Raw genomic sequence first — 17234 nt, 5'->3', positions numbered from 1 at the left:
TTAGGCAAGTTGTATTTTTGAGGATTAATTTTATTATTGAACAACAACCATGTTCTTAATGAACCCAAAAGTCTCATTAATATCAAAGCTGAATATTTTGGAAGTTGGAGTGGGGCTTTTTTAGTTTTAGCTATTTTAGGAGGATATCTGTGTGTGCAGGTGACTATTACTGTGCATAATTATTAGGCAACTTAACAAAAAACAAATGTATACCCATTTCAATTATTTATTTTCATCAGGGAAACCAATATAACAGCTCAACATTCACAAATATACATTTCTGACATTCAAAAACAAAATAAAAACAAATCAGTGACCAATATAGCCACCTTTCTTTGCAAGGACACTCAAAAGCCTGCCATCCATGGATTCTGTCAGTGCTTTGATCTGTTCACGATCAACATTGCGTGCAGCAGCAACCACAGCGTCCCAGACACTGTTCAGAGAGGTGTACTGTTTTCCCTCCTTGTAAATCTCACATTTGATGAGGGACCACAGGTTCTCTATGGGGTTCAGATCAGGTGAACAAGGAGGCCATGTCATTAGTTTTTCTTCTTTTAGACCCTTTCTTGCCAGCCACGCTGTGGAGTACTTGGATGCGTGTGATGGAGCGTTGTCCTGCATGAAAATCATGTTTTTCTTGAAGGATGCGGACTTCTTCCTGTACCACTGCTTGAAGAAGGTGTCTTCCAGAAACTGGCAGTAGGACTGGGAGTTGAGCTTGAGTCCATCCTCAACCCGAAAAGGCCCCACAAGCTCATCTTTGATGATACCAGCCCATACCAGTACCCCACCTCCACCTTGCTGGCGTCTGAGGCGGACTGGAGCTCTCTGCCCTTTACCGATCCAGCCACGGGCCCATCCATCTGGCCCATCAAGACTCACTCTCATTTCATCAGTCCATAAAACCTTAGAAAAATCCGTCTTGAGATTTTTCTTGGCCCAGTCTTGACGTTTCAGCTTGTGTGTCTTGTTCAGTGGTGGTCGTTTTTCAGCCTTTCTTACCTTGGCCATGTCTCTGAGTATTGCACACCTTGTGCTTTTGGGCACTCCAGTGATGTTGCAGCTCTGAAATATGGCAAAACTGGTGGCAAGTGGCATCTTGGCAGCTGTACGCTTGACTTTTCTCAGTTCACGGGCAGTTATTTTGCGCCTTGGTTTTTCTACACGCTTCTTGCGACCCTGTTGACTATTTTGAATGTAACGCTTGATTGTTCGATGATCACGCTTCAGAAGCTTGGCAATTTTAAGAGTGCTGCATCCCTCTGCAAGATATCTCACTATTTTTGACTTTTCAGAGCCTGTCAAGTCCCTCTTCTGACCCATTTTGCCAAAGGAAAGGAAGTTGCCTAATAATTATGCACACCTGATATAGGGTGTTGATGTCATTAGACCACACCCCTTCTCATTACAGAGATGCACATCACCTGATATGCTTAATTGGTAGTAGGCTTTCGAGCCTATACAGCTTGGAGTAAGACAACATGCATAAAGAGGATGATGTGGTCAAAATACTCATTTGCCTAATAATTCTGCACTCCCTTTATTGATGACATCAGTTTTGTATCGCACTTAAAGATTATAACTGGACACCCTACATTTCATGAAATAGTCCTTTGAGACTTTTTGTAATTAAGGACTATACAAATGAATGTGACCGATGTACATAACGATTTTCAAAAGGAAACAAAAAAAAAACCATTTGTAACTACTATGTGAAGACAGCAGATTCCCTCCAAATAAACTGTGAGTCACATAAACACCATTTCTAACGTCAAAATGACCTGATCAATAGCACGTTCGATTAGGCGGGTTGGATGAGGTAGTCAGATTTTTTAGGGGGCATACGGCCACTGGGAGTGGTACGAGGACGTATATGCATGTGCCCGCCCCCATCAGGGTGAATGCGGCCACCAGCACCAGGCCTCGCCGAAAAAGTAGCTGGCCAGTAGAGAGCAAGTCTGCGTCCGCCTGCCTCTGTGCAACAGCGTCTTCTTCGTAAACATCAGTTTGGCACTGCTCCTCCACAACTGGGCTCATTAAGGCCACGTGTGCGTATTTCTGGGCGCGTTTTACTGCCTTGAAAATAATAAACAAGGAAATTATTAATAGAAAATAATATGTTGTCATTGAAACATGTCAAATGTATTTTCCGCACTATAAGGTGCACATCAGACTTAAGGTGCATGAACTGTCGAATTCTGTAAGAGCTACCATGCTTATTTGTGTATAACCAGTGTCTGAAATAATGTCTGCCCGGAGTGTGCATCTTTTACGTCGGGTGTACAACTTACAAAACGTCTCTGCCCGGGTGGCCGACAACTTTTTCAAGAAAAAAAACGAAATCTTTCCTTTTTTAATTTTTTTTAGACAGGATGGAATGGTAGCTTGTTACAAACAATTGCCTTATTCCGATTTCGAAATGTTCGTTCGGTTTGGAAATTTCGGTTTGTTTGGCAATTTGCATAGTCTGCAGCCAATGAAAAGCCTGCATCGAATAACTTCGTGCTTCCGGAATTTCCTGACAAGGATAAGGTCGTGCTTTTTCACATTATTTTCCAAAGTAGAAGCACAGTGAACACAAAACATGGTAAAGTGGTTAGGAATCAAGCCAAAACCTCAGCCCCAGAAGAAAGATTCTAAAGAAGCTAACAAAATTGATGACGCTACAAAACATAAACATACATTAAAAGCATCGTGGAAAGAGGAGTTCACGTGGCTTGTAGCAGACGACGCAACGCAAACATTGCATGAATGAAGATGAGTAAATGGTACATACTGACGGCAGATGGAAAACAGCGGTGTCATGGTTGGGCAGGCAACTTTTCAGAGTTTTTGCCCTGGTGTCCGGTAACTTTTTGTCATGAGTTTCAGACACTGAAATCATTGGGCTCTTTGTACACTTATGGCACATAATTGTGCCATGAATAATCTGTTTATTGCAGATTAGAAACACCGTAACAAGAATCAAACCACCAAAATCACGGTGGTTAGGGCATTAACACTACCAATAAACCACCAATGTTGCAGATGACATATGAAAAATGTATTAGAGCTTATCTCATCGTCACACTATTTTTACAGTTCAAAAAACACTGATTTGCATAGTGCATTCTGATGGGTTGAACTGTCTCTCCACTTCTGCACCTGTGCGTAAATAACCTTTCGGTTTAATATGTATATGTTTGTAAAAGAGCTTGTATAGTATTTTTTTGAAAGACTTCCTACTTTTGTCTTTTGCAACGTTATTGACGCACAGTTAAGTGGAAATATTGTTTAACCTATCAGAATGCACTATGCAAATTATTGTTGTCATCACCCAGAATAAAACCTTACAATGAGATGAGCTTTAATTTCTTTTTGTGTGTAATGTGTCAAGTGTTGACCCCCTTACTGCCACAACCCGGGTTCGGATAACTTTGCACACACTGTATTTCAATTTGAGCCAGTGATGGGTATCGATTGATCAATCATTGCTCAAATACAGAAGTATACAGTAAAACATCATATAGTAACGTACACCTATAAATACTGTATGCATTTCTGTATTCTGTGGTATACAGTATAAGGCACATTGAGTTATAATGCACACTTTAAAATTTCTGGCCAATCTATTTTTTTTAAGGTGTGCCTTATAGTTCGGAAAATATGGTAATTGACATTTACCTCCTCTGTTATTTTTTCCCAGTCCAGCTTAAAGATGATAATGATGTAAATGGTGGACTGCAAGATCAAGCAAACAAGGATCCCCAGCCAAAAACCTTGGAAGATAAAATATCAGTGGTAGTGTACGGGTATTTTGGATGAAGCAATATTCTTCATTGCAATTCAATTAGACACATGAATTAGCAGTGTTCCTAATTATGCTCATCCATACGTTTTGCAGGTTTTTTGGAATACAATGAAAATACATTTAAACACATTTAAAGACAAAAGGGAGGCAATTTAAACAATGAATACATTTTTAGATTCATCCATTTTACAACCAGGGCAAAAAAATTAGCAATCTGTGTCATCGTAAACAAATGTTATCTTGTTTCACAAATATAGAGTACGTTAAAAAATCATACGAACACATCTCTTTATTTACTGTTGGGATAATTCTATTTAGAATTACATTTGCATTTATTGTCATTGATAACGCAGTGAACTTTGTTTTAAATGAGATTAGACATGGCACTACAGGATAAACACAAAATGAATAATAAAAGAAAAATTAGATGAAAATAACGTCAGTATTAATAGGCAAAATTATTTACAAGTTAGTCCTTGTAAAGTTGTATGTGCATTGCAGCTATATTGCTGGATTAACAGGATGACATTTATTTTCCCACCTGAAAAACTATAGTTGTGCTAAAACTATCCTAATTTAATACTTTCAAATTCAAAGTAAATAATGTGCCTAGTTGTGAACATTGGATAGTACAACAATCATCAAAAAGAAGGAACGGAATTGATTTTGAATTCTTATTTTTGATTCTCTACAAACAAAGGACAAACAAAACATAATTAAATCTTTATGAACCCGAGATGTGAGTTTAAACTTTCATGAAAAAGAAATAAAAAGCAAAAACAGAACTTGACCTACCTAAAATTCCAAGCTTTGCCGCAAACATGAGCGTCACACCAAGCGTGAGTCCGACGCCATAATAACCGATCAAGTTGGCCACGGCTGGAATCTTTTGCTTTCCCGTACCCAGAAAGATGCCCGTGCAAACTGACTAGACCAATGCAGATACACAAATATTGACTGCTTGTTTGCTGTGATTGCTCACTAGATTCATGCAAGACTCACCACAAGGCCATCGAAGAACTGAACGAAACAGTAAGCGTTCATCACGCGAGATACCAGAGAGACAATCTTCCTGTAACAAGATAAGGATCCTATAGATTTTCATGTCCAACCCAATATCAATCCATGTTTCAAGGTATTTATATTTTCACGAGCGAACATGCTAGAGGAGAGGAGTATTTTATTTATTTTGTGCCAACCTATTCGAAAATATTAAATGCATGATACCCAAATGTAAAACAGCAAACAATTCAAATTAAGAAGTCAGAGGGAATGTATTGAAATGCCATTTAAAATTATTGAAGAAAGTAAGGCTGGAAACTATTTTTTTGAAAAAGAAGAAAGGTTTTCCATATCAAAGTCATATTTCTGTCAGGGAAGCTTGTTATTTTAACAAAATAATATTTGGGAAGTGATTCAACCCTGACTGATTTTAAATAAATTAAGCACAATAATAATTTGAGTAGGGCAGCACGGCGGCGCAGTGGTTAGCGCATGTGCAGCACAGTTCATGTCTTGGGAACCTCCTGTGTGGGTTCAAATCCAGCTCCAGACTCCCTGTGTGGAGTTTGTATGTTCTTCTGTGCTTGCGTGGGTTTCCTCCGGGCACTCCGGTTTCCTCCCACATTCCAAAAACATGCATTTCAGGTAAATTGGCCGGTCCAAATTGTCCCTAGGTGTGAATGAGCGAGTGAGTTGTCTGTCCCCGTGTGCCCTGTGATTGCCTGGCAACCAGTTCAGGGTGTCCCCTGCCCACTGCCCGATGATTGCTGGGATGGGCTCCAGCACCCCCGCGACCCTACTGAGGATAAGCGGTGTAGCTAATGAGATGAGTAGAGATGAGAATAATTTGAGTAAAACAATAAATTTTATGACAATAAATATTAGAGATTTTAAATTCAAAGATGATTTGAAGCAGGTAGACTCATAAAACTTGGAATATATATGTTTTATGTTGTAGTTTTATATGGCATGAGTCAAAATTTACCAAGAAAAAACTGTGTTGGCAGAAGTTCTGTTTCAAACTTTGCACAAAGTAGATTGTAAGTGATTTTGTCTACTTACTCATCGGAGGTGAAGATGAAGCCGATAACTGATTTAGTGCAGCCAAGCAAGATTCCTTCGGCAACTGTAATTGCAGCTGAACACACGCACAAAAAACCTCGGAATTACAGAAAAAGTAGTAGTGACAAAAGACAAAAAAAAATTGTTTTGTGGGATTTAAATAAGTGACTTTTTGGGGGGAGCAGGTGATAGATAGATAGATAGATACTTTATTCATCCCTGCAGGGAAATTCACATTTACAGCAGCATCCCTTCGCTGAAACAATACAATAATAAAGCAAAAGGAATACAATATACAAATACCCAATGTGACGTGCTAATACCCACTGTAGCGTGTTGTATAGAGTATGCTATGCAGCTGGGTTTCAAAAACAATGGCTCCAAAATTTTAGAGCATGTATATAAAAATAAAGAATGGGATTTACTCCCCTGTCTGAGTGAAAAGAAATGTATTTTTGTAATACCAATTTATCTTTAATTTTGACTTTTATTTTTGCCACAAAAATGATCCTCCAAAAAATCAGGAAAATTGTATGAAAACAACATTGTTATTCTTGGAGAAGTAAATATATATGTCAATCAATTTCTATGATTTTTTTACCTTTCCATTAGCCAGTGCTATAAGGTTATTATTCCAATTTTATAGCGAATCTCAAAATATGCATTTTTTTTTTAAACTTTTTATTTCTCACACCAATTTTGACAGAGGTTTGATTCCACCATCTTACATCAACACAAAATATATACACTTGACACACTCATAAATAACAGAAGGAACAACAAAGAAGAAAAAATACTATTAATAGAAAAGAAGAATAAATGTTCATACAATACATCCATACAAAAAGAAATATATATATATAAAATAATAAATAAAAATATACACCCAAAAAAATAATAATAAAAAAAAAAAAATACCATAATAAATAGGGGGAGGTGTTTAGACATCAAGTAAAATTTGTGTGATAGGCTTCCATCTTTTCTCGAATTGGTCAAGTTTCAGTTGAAGTCTTGCAGTGATTTTTTCCATAATGTACATTTGCTTTAATTTGTCTCTCCATTGTTTTATGTCAGGAGGTTGTGGTTTCAGCCAGGACACTGTGATCATTTTTTTTGCTACCAGAAGCATTACCCTTAGTATATATTTCTGTTGACCAGATAGTAATTCTTCTGGCAAAATTCCTATTACGTAAGCCTTTGGGTCCAACCGCAACTCCCAGCCAGTAATTAATTTTATTTCTCTCTGGATACTTCTCCAAAAATTTAATATTACAGGGCAATTCCAGAAAATATGTGTAAAGTCTCCGACCCCCCCACAGTTACGCCAACATAGGTTTGAGGTATTTTTATATTTTGAAGTGATAGAGGGTGTATAGAAGAATCACATTTTTACTTTCCATTCAAACTCCCTCCATGTCGGGCTGTTGGTTATTTTGTGTCCCTCTTTCAATGTTTTTTCCCATTCGTTGTCTTTTATCGCTACATTAGTTTCTTGATCCCATTTTTCCTTAACTGCCATGTCCTCATTACTGAGATCCATTCTCAGGGCTTTATATAGTTTTGATATAACCCCCTTTATTGATTGTCCTTTTGTATATGATATTAATAATTCCTCTACCTTAGTTGGCTCCTTACATATTTTCCCCCATTCCTCGTGTTTCTGGAGGTAATGCCTTAGTTGCAAATATTTGTAAAAATCATTTCTGGGTAGGTCAAATTCTTGTTGGAGTTGTTCGAATGATTTCATTGCCTGTGCTTCCAATACTTGGGTAATCAACATCAGTCCTTTTTGGGCCCATTTTTGAAACCCTACCTCCATAACCCCAGGTTTAAAGTCTGGGTTTTTTGCTATTTTGGTAGCCCTATTCACAGATCTTGATATTTTTAATGAAAACTACAAAAATTGAGAAAAAAAAAACATCAAGAAATGCGCAATTTTGTATTGACGATGTTTAATGTTCCTTTATGTTTATTTATGGTGTCTTAATGCTCTCTGCTGGACACTTGCAGTTTTGTTAGGCAGTTTATTTTTGTCTTAAAAGCACTTTCGACTTAAAATGGTGCTCTTAAATGCTAATACAAAAAGTCAAGTCATGTCAAGTCATGTTTATTTGTATAGCCCTTAATCACAAATGGTCTCAAAGGGCTGTACAGACCACAGATTATTGCAAACTACGGACTATTATTACACCATCCCCTGATCTAAAACCTACATGAGGGCAAGGAAAAACTCAAAAACCGCAACATGAGGAAAATGAAGAAACCTTGAGACGCGAAAAACACTTTTAAAATCTGAAAATTCTCTTTACACATTCTAAATGTATGATTTTCCATATTTGGCAGGTCTGATAGTCCTTCAAACTTAACCTATATGAATATAATATTAAAAATATGCAAAATTACCAGAGAGGGTAAGCGCCACCTTGGAGGCGAGGATTGCTCTGCTAGTGTCGCCGGCTCCGAGTGCATTGCCTACCCGAACGCATGCCGCGGCCTGGATTCCGAAAGGCAACTACAGGTACAAAACATGTGACAAGGAAACAAATTTAAGAAGCTAAAACATATCTGATGGTTTAAAACAATTTTACCATGTAGGCCATTGTGGACACCATAGTCACTGCATGCTGAGCGGCCAGCTCGTCTTTACCCAACATCCCTAAACAACAAACATTTCTAAATAAAGTACACCAGGGGAAAAGATGGTAAACTCAAAAAGTAATGGCATGTGTTTTGATGGGGTTTTTCTAAAATATATAAAGACTTTAATACTAATTTATGCTAGTGATAACTAACACATTGACAAAAACGTTCCTCGCCAAAATTGAACTGCTGGATTGAAGTACCACCAGAAGAGGCTCAACTAGCATAGTGGAGTGAAAATGTGAATTTTTTACATGTGTGGCCAATATGTCAAAGTCATGGCTTGCGGGCTGCAACGGGCTCTCAAAAAGGTTTTCTGCGGCCCCTGAGATGATCTTTTTTCATCGTTGTAAAGCAAGAATCGTTGTGATTTTTGTTTTTGTTACTGTACGTTACTTCTTACTTCTAATAGATTTTTGCACATCATTGTTTTGTAAAGGAAAAATTCATTCAGTCATGTGAATGTTTATAGCTTTAATAGCTTTAGAAAATAGCTTTTACAGTGTTATTACTTTTTTCTTTGAAGTAAATTTATCCCACTTTTGTTAAAATAAAAACTATAGATTACTGAAAGTGCCTGAACAATCCAGGCTTCTTTCATTTAATTTGCATGTTACAGGGATTTTTATATAAAATGAGACTTATCTTTTCTGCCTGTTGAAAGAATACTTAACTGACAGAGCCATAAGTAAATACAGTATTGATTTATTGGAATATATTTATACGTTTTCCAGTAGGTTCATTTATGTTCACAAGACTATATGCACATACATGCCAAGGTTTTGACATTAAAAAACGGTAGATCTTATTGCACACTCTACATGTGCTTGTTTAAAAGTGGCAAACTTATACTAAAACAGAATTTAATGTTGGAGCGTCTTATTCATGCACAACTTAGTTTTGCTTCAAAATAGTCCTTACAGCCGTAGACTAAAATACTACTCTCAAGGCAAATATTTTTGTTTATTTTTGAAAGTAAGGTCAGATTTTTTAAAAGTCATTTTTAAGGCGTAAAAAAACAGTGGTGTGGGGTAGGTATGTTACTATCATTGTTTTCTTTGAAGTTTATTTAGCCCACTTTGGTAAAATAGAAGATGAAAGCTACTGATGGTGCCTGAATAGTATTGGCTTTTTTCTTTCATGTTCATGTTATGGGGATTATCTGCCTATTGAAAATGGAAGATAACTGAAGAAACACTGAAGAAATGTATATATATATATATATATATATATATATATATATATATATATATATATATATATATATATATATATATATATATATATATACCGGGTATATATGTAACGGGTGTGATAATAACTTTTATTTTATTGAAATTCCTGCTAAAATATGTGTATAGTTTTTGGTAAATGTCCTGCAATGCTGAGTCCAACAGTGCCATCTGCTGGTATGGGGTGGGGTTTGGTTTTGGCTTCTAACATGTGACCAGGAGGTGGGGTTTGTTGTCAGTTTTACCAGAGTACTACAAAGGTAAGACATATCTTTTGGTGCTCCACAAAATAAGTTAATTTTAAACTTTATAACCCCAGCTGACAAATCTCTCAACATGCATAGTAATGTGATTGATATTGTCAAGCTGTTTAGGTTTCTTTTCGTTTTGTTTCTGTTTTACTAAATATTAATTCCCCTTGTAGAGATCAAAGAGATCTGACCCAGCAGAAAAAAAGCTAATGTTGTGACTCATCCATTTGCAGGTAAATTGTACCCATTTTTATACTCATTATTGTTTTTATTCCTATTTTTCATATACATTAAAAAAAAGGATGATGTTGGTTAAAATTCAGAGTAAAGAAAAACATGTTGAATTCATTGTAAACGTTAAAAATCCACTATACGATCTCTTGTTAAAAGTATCTTGTTAAAATGCAAAGATTTATACATGTATTGTGATATTCTAAAATGTATTTTATGTAAAGTGAAAAGAAAGCTCTTTGATATGCTTTGTTGTCAGTTTTACCAGAGTACTACAAAGAGATCAAAGAGATCTGACCCAGCAGAAAAAAAGCTAATGTTGTGACTCATCCATTTGCAGAAACTGTAATAATAAAAACCTCATCATCCAGTCCAGCGTGAATGTGGATCTTTGGTGGGACACGTACACCGCGGTTACATATATATATATATATATATATATATATATATATATATATATATATATATAGTTTATCTATTCATATTGGAATGTATATGTTAGGTTCACTAAACTGTATGTGTCATAAAAATGTTCAACATGTGATCAGTCTAGCCCTTGGCTTGTAGCTTTATTTTTTATTAGGCCACCTGACTTTGATTCGCCCAACCCCTTTTTTACAGCAACAAAGATAGGAACTATAAAAGTCATGTTACTATTATAACATTCCGAACAGTGGATGTGAAAGTTAGACTTTAGGTAGGTAACATCCCAAATGAAAACATGGTGCCAGGCAGCGAGGATTTTTAGTTTAGTAGATTGGGAAGTTCAATACATAAAACAATCATCTACATAAATTAAGTGATTACAGTATTTGTGTAGCTAACTGGGTAAACCAGGGGGCACAAGATGCACTGTATGTGGGTAAAGTGTTTGTAGTTAGGAATCTACTTTAGCTAGGCGGGTAGTTACCCGCAAAGACTCCCACCAACTCAAAGAGCCACCACTCAAAACACTTCATGAGCATGCTCGGAACAGCTAGCCTCATGTAGGAGCCCCACTCTTGCAGACATTCTGTTGACCAGCCTGCAGCACAAACCAAAACTCACTTAAGTAAACCCTGCAGAACCAAGTGAAAAAAGCCAAAGGAAGAGCATAAGGCGGAGCTAGCAGTCCATCAAAGACTCACCCCCCCAAGTCAATGTGTGCAGTTTCTTCCAGCGGATGTAAGCATATAATAAAGCGCAGAGGCTAATCTGAGAAAGCGTGTTGGCAGCTGCGGATCCACTAGAGGGCGCACAGACAGGCGGATTATTTCATGCAATTACTTCTGTTTATCAGACTAAAATCAACTTACTATGCACCGAGATGAAGCCAGTGTAAGAACACGTAGTTGATCATCAGGTTGGCAACATTTGCCATGGCTGCAGTGTACATCTGGGGGAGTATTATACCCTAAAAACACACAAGTACACAAGGGCCTTTTAAACTGACACACCTGTACCTTTGTTGCTGTTGTAGTCGTTTTTGGCACACCATCTGTTGTAGCTGTGTGATTGGTTCTACCCATGCATGCCCATTGGCTTCTGAGGCTTTTAATTTTTTGCGGCCCCAAGATGTTTTTTTTTTTTATCGACCGATATGGCTCTTTTAACATTTTGGGTTGCATACCCCTCTTAGATGTATTAAAATACAATGCATGTTTATAAGGTAGTTCATGTATTTTTACGTATTATTTAAATCAGTGTTCTTTTTATGAACAAATTTATATACCATACCACTAAGAGGCACTAAAATAATACACAATACCCCTTTAAAGCAAATGTCAACTTCCCAAAAACTTACACATTCCATGCTAAATAATAAATACCAAGTTACCTGGTTCTGCAAGTAAGATGCTTGAAGACTGTGTAGAAACATTGCCTTTAAGATCAAGATGCTGTATCACATTATTATTTTCATGACAACACACTGTTGTGGCATAACGTCGCAACTTACTGGCACGGCGGGCAAGTAGGCTGTGATGTATAGATGTGCTATCCTGAAACAAAGAGGACTGCTGACACATTTCCATACCTGTCAACTTAAAGTTTCCCTGTTATACGTTTTCGATATATTACAAATTGTAAACCCATCTGCAGGGACAAGAACATAACAGTGAAATTAAAGATCAGACTCATGCAAGCGCTGGTTACTTCCATCTTCCTCTATAGACTCTCACAGCAAAACTGAAAAAATAAAATCCAACCCGTGGAGATGCCTTGCTACAGGAATTTTCCAGGCATCAGCTTCTTAGCCCGTGTGACAAACGAAACGGTGTGCAACACCATCAGAGGGCAGATTATTGGACCCTACGAAGAACTGATGCGCAGAAGGAAACTTCAGTGGTGTGGTCACATCACAAGATCATTAGGACTGACCCCAAAAAATCTTCAGGCAACAGTCTAAGGGGTCAGGAGGAGAGGAAGACAGAAAAAGAACTGGTGCCAACCTTGCCACGACCCCAAAACAGGCCAGGGGGTGGAGAAAGCTGTCCAGAGTTGCGTCCTCATTGGTGCACTGACAACCCATGCGGTTAAGAGAACCGTGAACCATGAAAAAATTGTAAACAACATACTTCTATTCTTATACAGAAAAAAAAACTTGTTTTTCGTTAGGCTGATCTCATCTTTCTCATTTCAGCTCTAATCCTGATTGTCTCGGTCACCGGTAACCAACGTCAAAGTCATTGTAAGTTGTCACGGCACATTAGCAAACGTTATCTTTGATCAAACACTTATTTTGTGCACATATTGTGCCTTTGTCAATAAGGCATTGTATGCGAATGCGCATCGCGTTCTATCCGTTTCTACTGTATACCGTTAACCTCATGCAAAAATGGCATTACTGACAATAATTTTTTTTTCAAGAAAAAAAGCTAATAATTGTTACATTTTTAAAACAGTACCTGCACTCAGTCTTATTTTTTTAAATCACCAATTGTTTAGAATTGATACCACATAATGGGTTTTCAAATTAATCATTAAATGGCGAAAATGTTTCCATGCAATAGTGGCCTTACTGTTTACAGACATCTCATGATTAATTTGTAGGAAATATTAATGCAAAAACAATATCGTGTGCGATAATGGCCTTAGAGTACGTCATGGAAAGTTGAAATATGGAATCAAGAATATTAATAATTCCAATATCGAAAAGTTAATAAAAATATGAATAACTGAGACAGTCTTCCCACCACTCATGTGAAAAAACAAAGAATCCCCCCAAAGAACCATTTTCGCATAACGTTAATCATATATTTCAAGGTCAGGCGTTTGTGTTATGATCAAAGAATCAATCGTGAAAGCAAGCATGGAAAAACCGACAAGAAGAGAAGAACTCCAGGATCAGGTCAACACAAAAAAGAATGTGAATCTTTCCAAAGGGAATATGCTGTGCGGAATAAATCCTCAACTAAAGGTCACATCCTGCCAATCTATAAGTTTTCCCCCCACTTTATACAATTTGAAATTTTCGAAAAATGTACGCCGTTTACTTGTTAGACCAATCTTGGCTTGCCCATTTTGGCTCTTATCTGGATTATCTCAATCACTGCTAGCAGACGACAACGTCATTATAGATAGCTAATATAGTATTGTGCCGGTATTCTACATAGTCTGTCTTGCTGTGAGTAAATAGGTGCCGCGTTGTGTTTGTAAATGTTATTATCGCTTAGTAAGGGGAATTGCAATCATTAATAGGGAGAGCAAATTGGCAGAGGTAGACAGGTATGAATATGATTATGTGTTATTTGTCAAGTATGCAGCGGGTGTGCTGAGAGCAGGGTTGGTATTCCACGACTCAGTTACCGTGTGACCCCGGGTTCTTGGCCCATGAGCAACAGGAGGCTCTGGGCGTTGATGAGCAGCGCGCAGCACGGCAAACAGAATAACAGAAGGATGATGATGCCTCGCTGCAGGATTGCGCCCACGCGCAGCAGGTTCCCACCGCCGAAGGTCTGTTTTTGTAGACGTTTTTGTATGGATTTGGGTTGCATGAAAATAACAAATGTAGAAAGCTTTTCCGACCTGAGACACCAAGGTATCGCATGCAAGGGCGAGCCCATATCCCGTTGCCGCTGTCGTGATGTTGATGGTCTGAAATGAAGCCAAACATGTTTGAGGAAGTGACTGATCCTCCAAGGTGCACCAAAGTCTTTTAGAGGGTTTCGCAAGGTCCATTATTGTTATTTGTCAGTTTTGTACTGTTAGATTAGGCCTCTCAGATATTAGATAGAAGACTTGAGCTGATGATCCTCTAAGTAGCAGTGACTTGTTCCTTTCTTTGGCGTATAACTATAATAAAGCACCCTTGCACACATTGTTTGAACCAGGTGAGACCATTGGGTCTCACATTGGCACAATGGTGAAGTTATGTCCCCCCCCAGCGTTTTGCAGTTTAGCAAGCATTTAAGATATAAGAACGGGGCTGAGGTTCAGGCCCAACTTAACAATACTATTGAAATTGCATTGTTTTGTGGTGAGTATGCATCCCCTACTGGACAAATGAAAGCCACGTAAGGTTGTGTCTACTTTTTTATTTTAACATGTTTTCCATGTGTAACTGTTGAGCTGAATAAGCAGGCGTATTCTTTGTGGGGACAGAACAAGTAATATCAAAATGTATGTACTTTTCTTGTGTACTTATTTTAAGGGTTAGGGTTTACAGTTTGAGACTGTAACCCTACTTTGAAAAGCTTACTTGAACTCTAGCCTTAATTTGAAAGAATCCTCTTGCTAGTTTAAAAGTCCGGTTTGAAACCCTATCTTTATTTTAAGGGTTAGGGTTAGTTTGGGTTTGGGTTAATTTAAACCTTGGCCTGAGTTTAAAAGCCAGATTTCAACCCTTTTTCGCATTTTGAAAGCCTAGTTTTTAACCCTAGTTTGTAACCCTGTCTAAGTTTTAGAACTGTAGTTTCAAACCAAAGGTAAAGGTTAGGGTTTGGGTGATGAGAAATAGGGGTTTGGGTTAAAAGGTTAGGAGTTAGGTTTGGGTAATACACTTCCCAAGAGCACTTTTTAAAACAGAGGCTACAAGTGTCAACCTGTGCACGCCGCTGACATGTGCTCTTGAGAGTTATGCATGCATTTTAATGTAATTTCAGATGACCAAAAAATAATAAAAACAAACATTTTAGAGCATATTCAGGGTGCGCCAACTAATTCAGTTTGTCATGGGAGCAAAAAGCACCTACAGCAGAAGCTAATCCATATCCAGCCAACACTTCGTTGCCCAAACGTCCGCAGAACATTGTGACCACAAAGGGAAGCAGAAAAATGAAAATCCGAGACAGCAGCTGGAAACACACAACAAGCGGATTAAAACATAATGCATGATCAAGTGTATGGTTCAGAGGCGGTTTGTGGCCTGCGGACCTTATTTCACAGGCCCGTTTTAAGATTTATTTTTGTTGATAAAATCCAGCATTTTGTAAAATTCTACAGAGGCCTTATAGATGACAGTTTGGGTTCTTTTTAAAAGAATTTTTGTGCCTGTTAAAATATATTGGCCCCTCTACATACGAGCTACTGAAGTTAGAAGAAATTTGACATACAAGATCTTTTTTTGAGCCTGCATGAGAAAAAAATCCAAATTACAAGAATTTCCAGATTCCACCACTAGAGTGTCAATTGCTGCAGGCATTGTCCCAATTAGCATGTGCATTTGTCATGTCAAATTGTGTTTATAGCCCTTAATCACAAGGAGTCTCAAAGGGCTGCACAGACCACACATTATTGAGAACCACAGACTATTATTACACCATCCCCTGATCTTAAACCTACACGAGGGCAAAGAAAAACTCAAAAACCTCAACATGAGGAAAATGAAGAAATCTTGAGAATGGAGCGCGAGGTAATCCCCCTTCCAAGATCACCTGGCTGCAATGGATGTTGTAATAACAATAATACACAGATATCAACAGGAAATATTGGTCATTCATAAACTATAGAATAGAAGTGTGTTTAAAGCCTCGATTTAAACAGTTCTACTGAGGTTGCAGATCCAATCTCAATGGGAAGAGCATTCCACAACATCAAGGCTCTGGGGTCAAATGTGACACCTTCATTTTTGACTGAGTCACTCTGGGTGATATTACATTTGTCAATGTTCAGAGCAGTTTTTGGGAACAAGTCACGGCATTTAGATGGACCAATAACTAACATTCCGGTCTTTTCCTGCTAAACAAACCTGATTCCCCTTTTGTTGTTTTCTTTGTTTTATCATTCTCTCTCATGCTCCCTCACTCCACCACCATGCATACATATCCGTTAGCGAGTGTGATTTTAGTGATCAGGAATATGTGTTTTCCAGCTGTTTAGGGCTTACTGGGGTGGTTTAAAATATTTGTTGGTTTTCAGTTATTTTTGGGGAAAATTCGTTTGAGATGTAGGAAATTCTAGAAACAAGCTCAATCCGGGAACAAATTAATCCCAAATGTAGCGATAAATTAAATGGTATACTTCTAAATTTATTTCTGTATGTGATCCTGCACAACATTTCATAATACTGTACTGTACTTGATTTTAGAACATTATTATGATTACGTTTCTTTGTATGTGTTGTACTGCATTTTTAGAATTTTAGGGGCACATAATTACGTTTAAAAATGTTGTCAAAAAATGGACAGTGCCTAATAATTGTTAATGAACTTAGTTATTTTCTTGCTTTTTAGGTGTACCTCAAGGCTTAATCCCAGTCACCATTGTAATGAATATTTCAAGCTTTGATTGTGGATAAAATACCTTTGATTCTTGCATTTTTTTAACAACATGCATACTTTGCACTAAGAGATTACACATGCAGAAACAAGTGCGCCACCTCACCAAAGGCCCGGACATCATCAGGATGTGGTAAATTTCTTCTCTGTGGCTCGGAGGCATCTTGATACAAAACCAACTGCAAAAAGACATCTTTTCACTCGATCCCATCGCCATATTTAGTTCTGCACCACACACTCCAGCCCAGGTAGGCCTTTCTTTGACACCTCCCGTCTTTTGTTGTCACTTCAAAAGCCACTTTCAGGATATCAGAGAGAGGACAGAGCC

The 17234-nt window shown here is 37.7% G+C and overlaps 1 protein-coding gene across 1 annotated transcript; it reads right to left on the bottom strand.

Annotated features, from left to right (window-relative positions):
• Positions 1–1102: 1102 nt before the first annotated feature.
• LOC148357753 (multidrug and toxin extrusion protein 1-like) lies at positions 1103–17195 on the bottom strand. The gene is made up of 16 exons (XM_088345167.1): positions 17013–17195; positions 15383–15484; positions 14217–14285; positions 13998–14146; positions 12148–12190; positions 12028–12072; positions 11507–11604; positions 11339–11436; positions 11122–11235; positions 8446–8513; positions 8261–8369; positions 5858–5933; positions 4796–4865; positions 4589–4721; positions 3667–3761; positions 1103–2079 (listed from the first exon to the last, which is right to left on the bottom strand). The coding sequence occupies exons 1-16, from the start codon at positions 17121–17123 to the stop codon at positions 1789–1791; spliced, it is 1671 nt and encodes a 556-aa protein (XP_088201293.1). The 5' UTR covers positions 17124–17195; the 3' UTR covers positions 1103–1788.
• Positions 17196–17234: the final 39 nt, after the last annotated feature.

The sequence above is a fragment of the Urocampus carinirostris genome, chromosome 10, assembly GCF_059441175.1.
Source record: "Urocampus carinirostris isolate Australia breed hairy pipefish chromosome 10, RoL_Ucar_1.0, whole genome shotgun sequence".
NCBI lineage: Eukaryota > Metazoa > Chordata > Actinopteri > Syngnathiformes > Syngnathidae > Urocampus > Urocampus carinirostris.
Note: the sequence above shows the minus strand (reverse complement) of the source record. Positions and strands in the feature narration are given on the sequence as shown.

Bases quoted from the DNA above. Each gene is read 5' to 3' on its own strand.
- LOC148357753 (XM_088345167.1), bottom strand. From the start codon at position 17,123: ATGGCGATGGGATCGAGTGAAAAGATGTCTTTTTGCAGTTGGTTTTGT. The intron at 8,370-8,445 runs GTAAAATTGTTT...TTGTACCTGTAG, and splicing joins TGTCCACAATGGCCTACATG to TTGCCTTTCGGAATCCAGGC. The intron at 2,080-3,666 runs GTAAATGTCAAT...ATTATTTTCAAG, and splicing joins GGGAAAAAATAACAGAGGAG to GCAGTAAAACGCGCCCAGAA.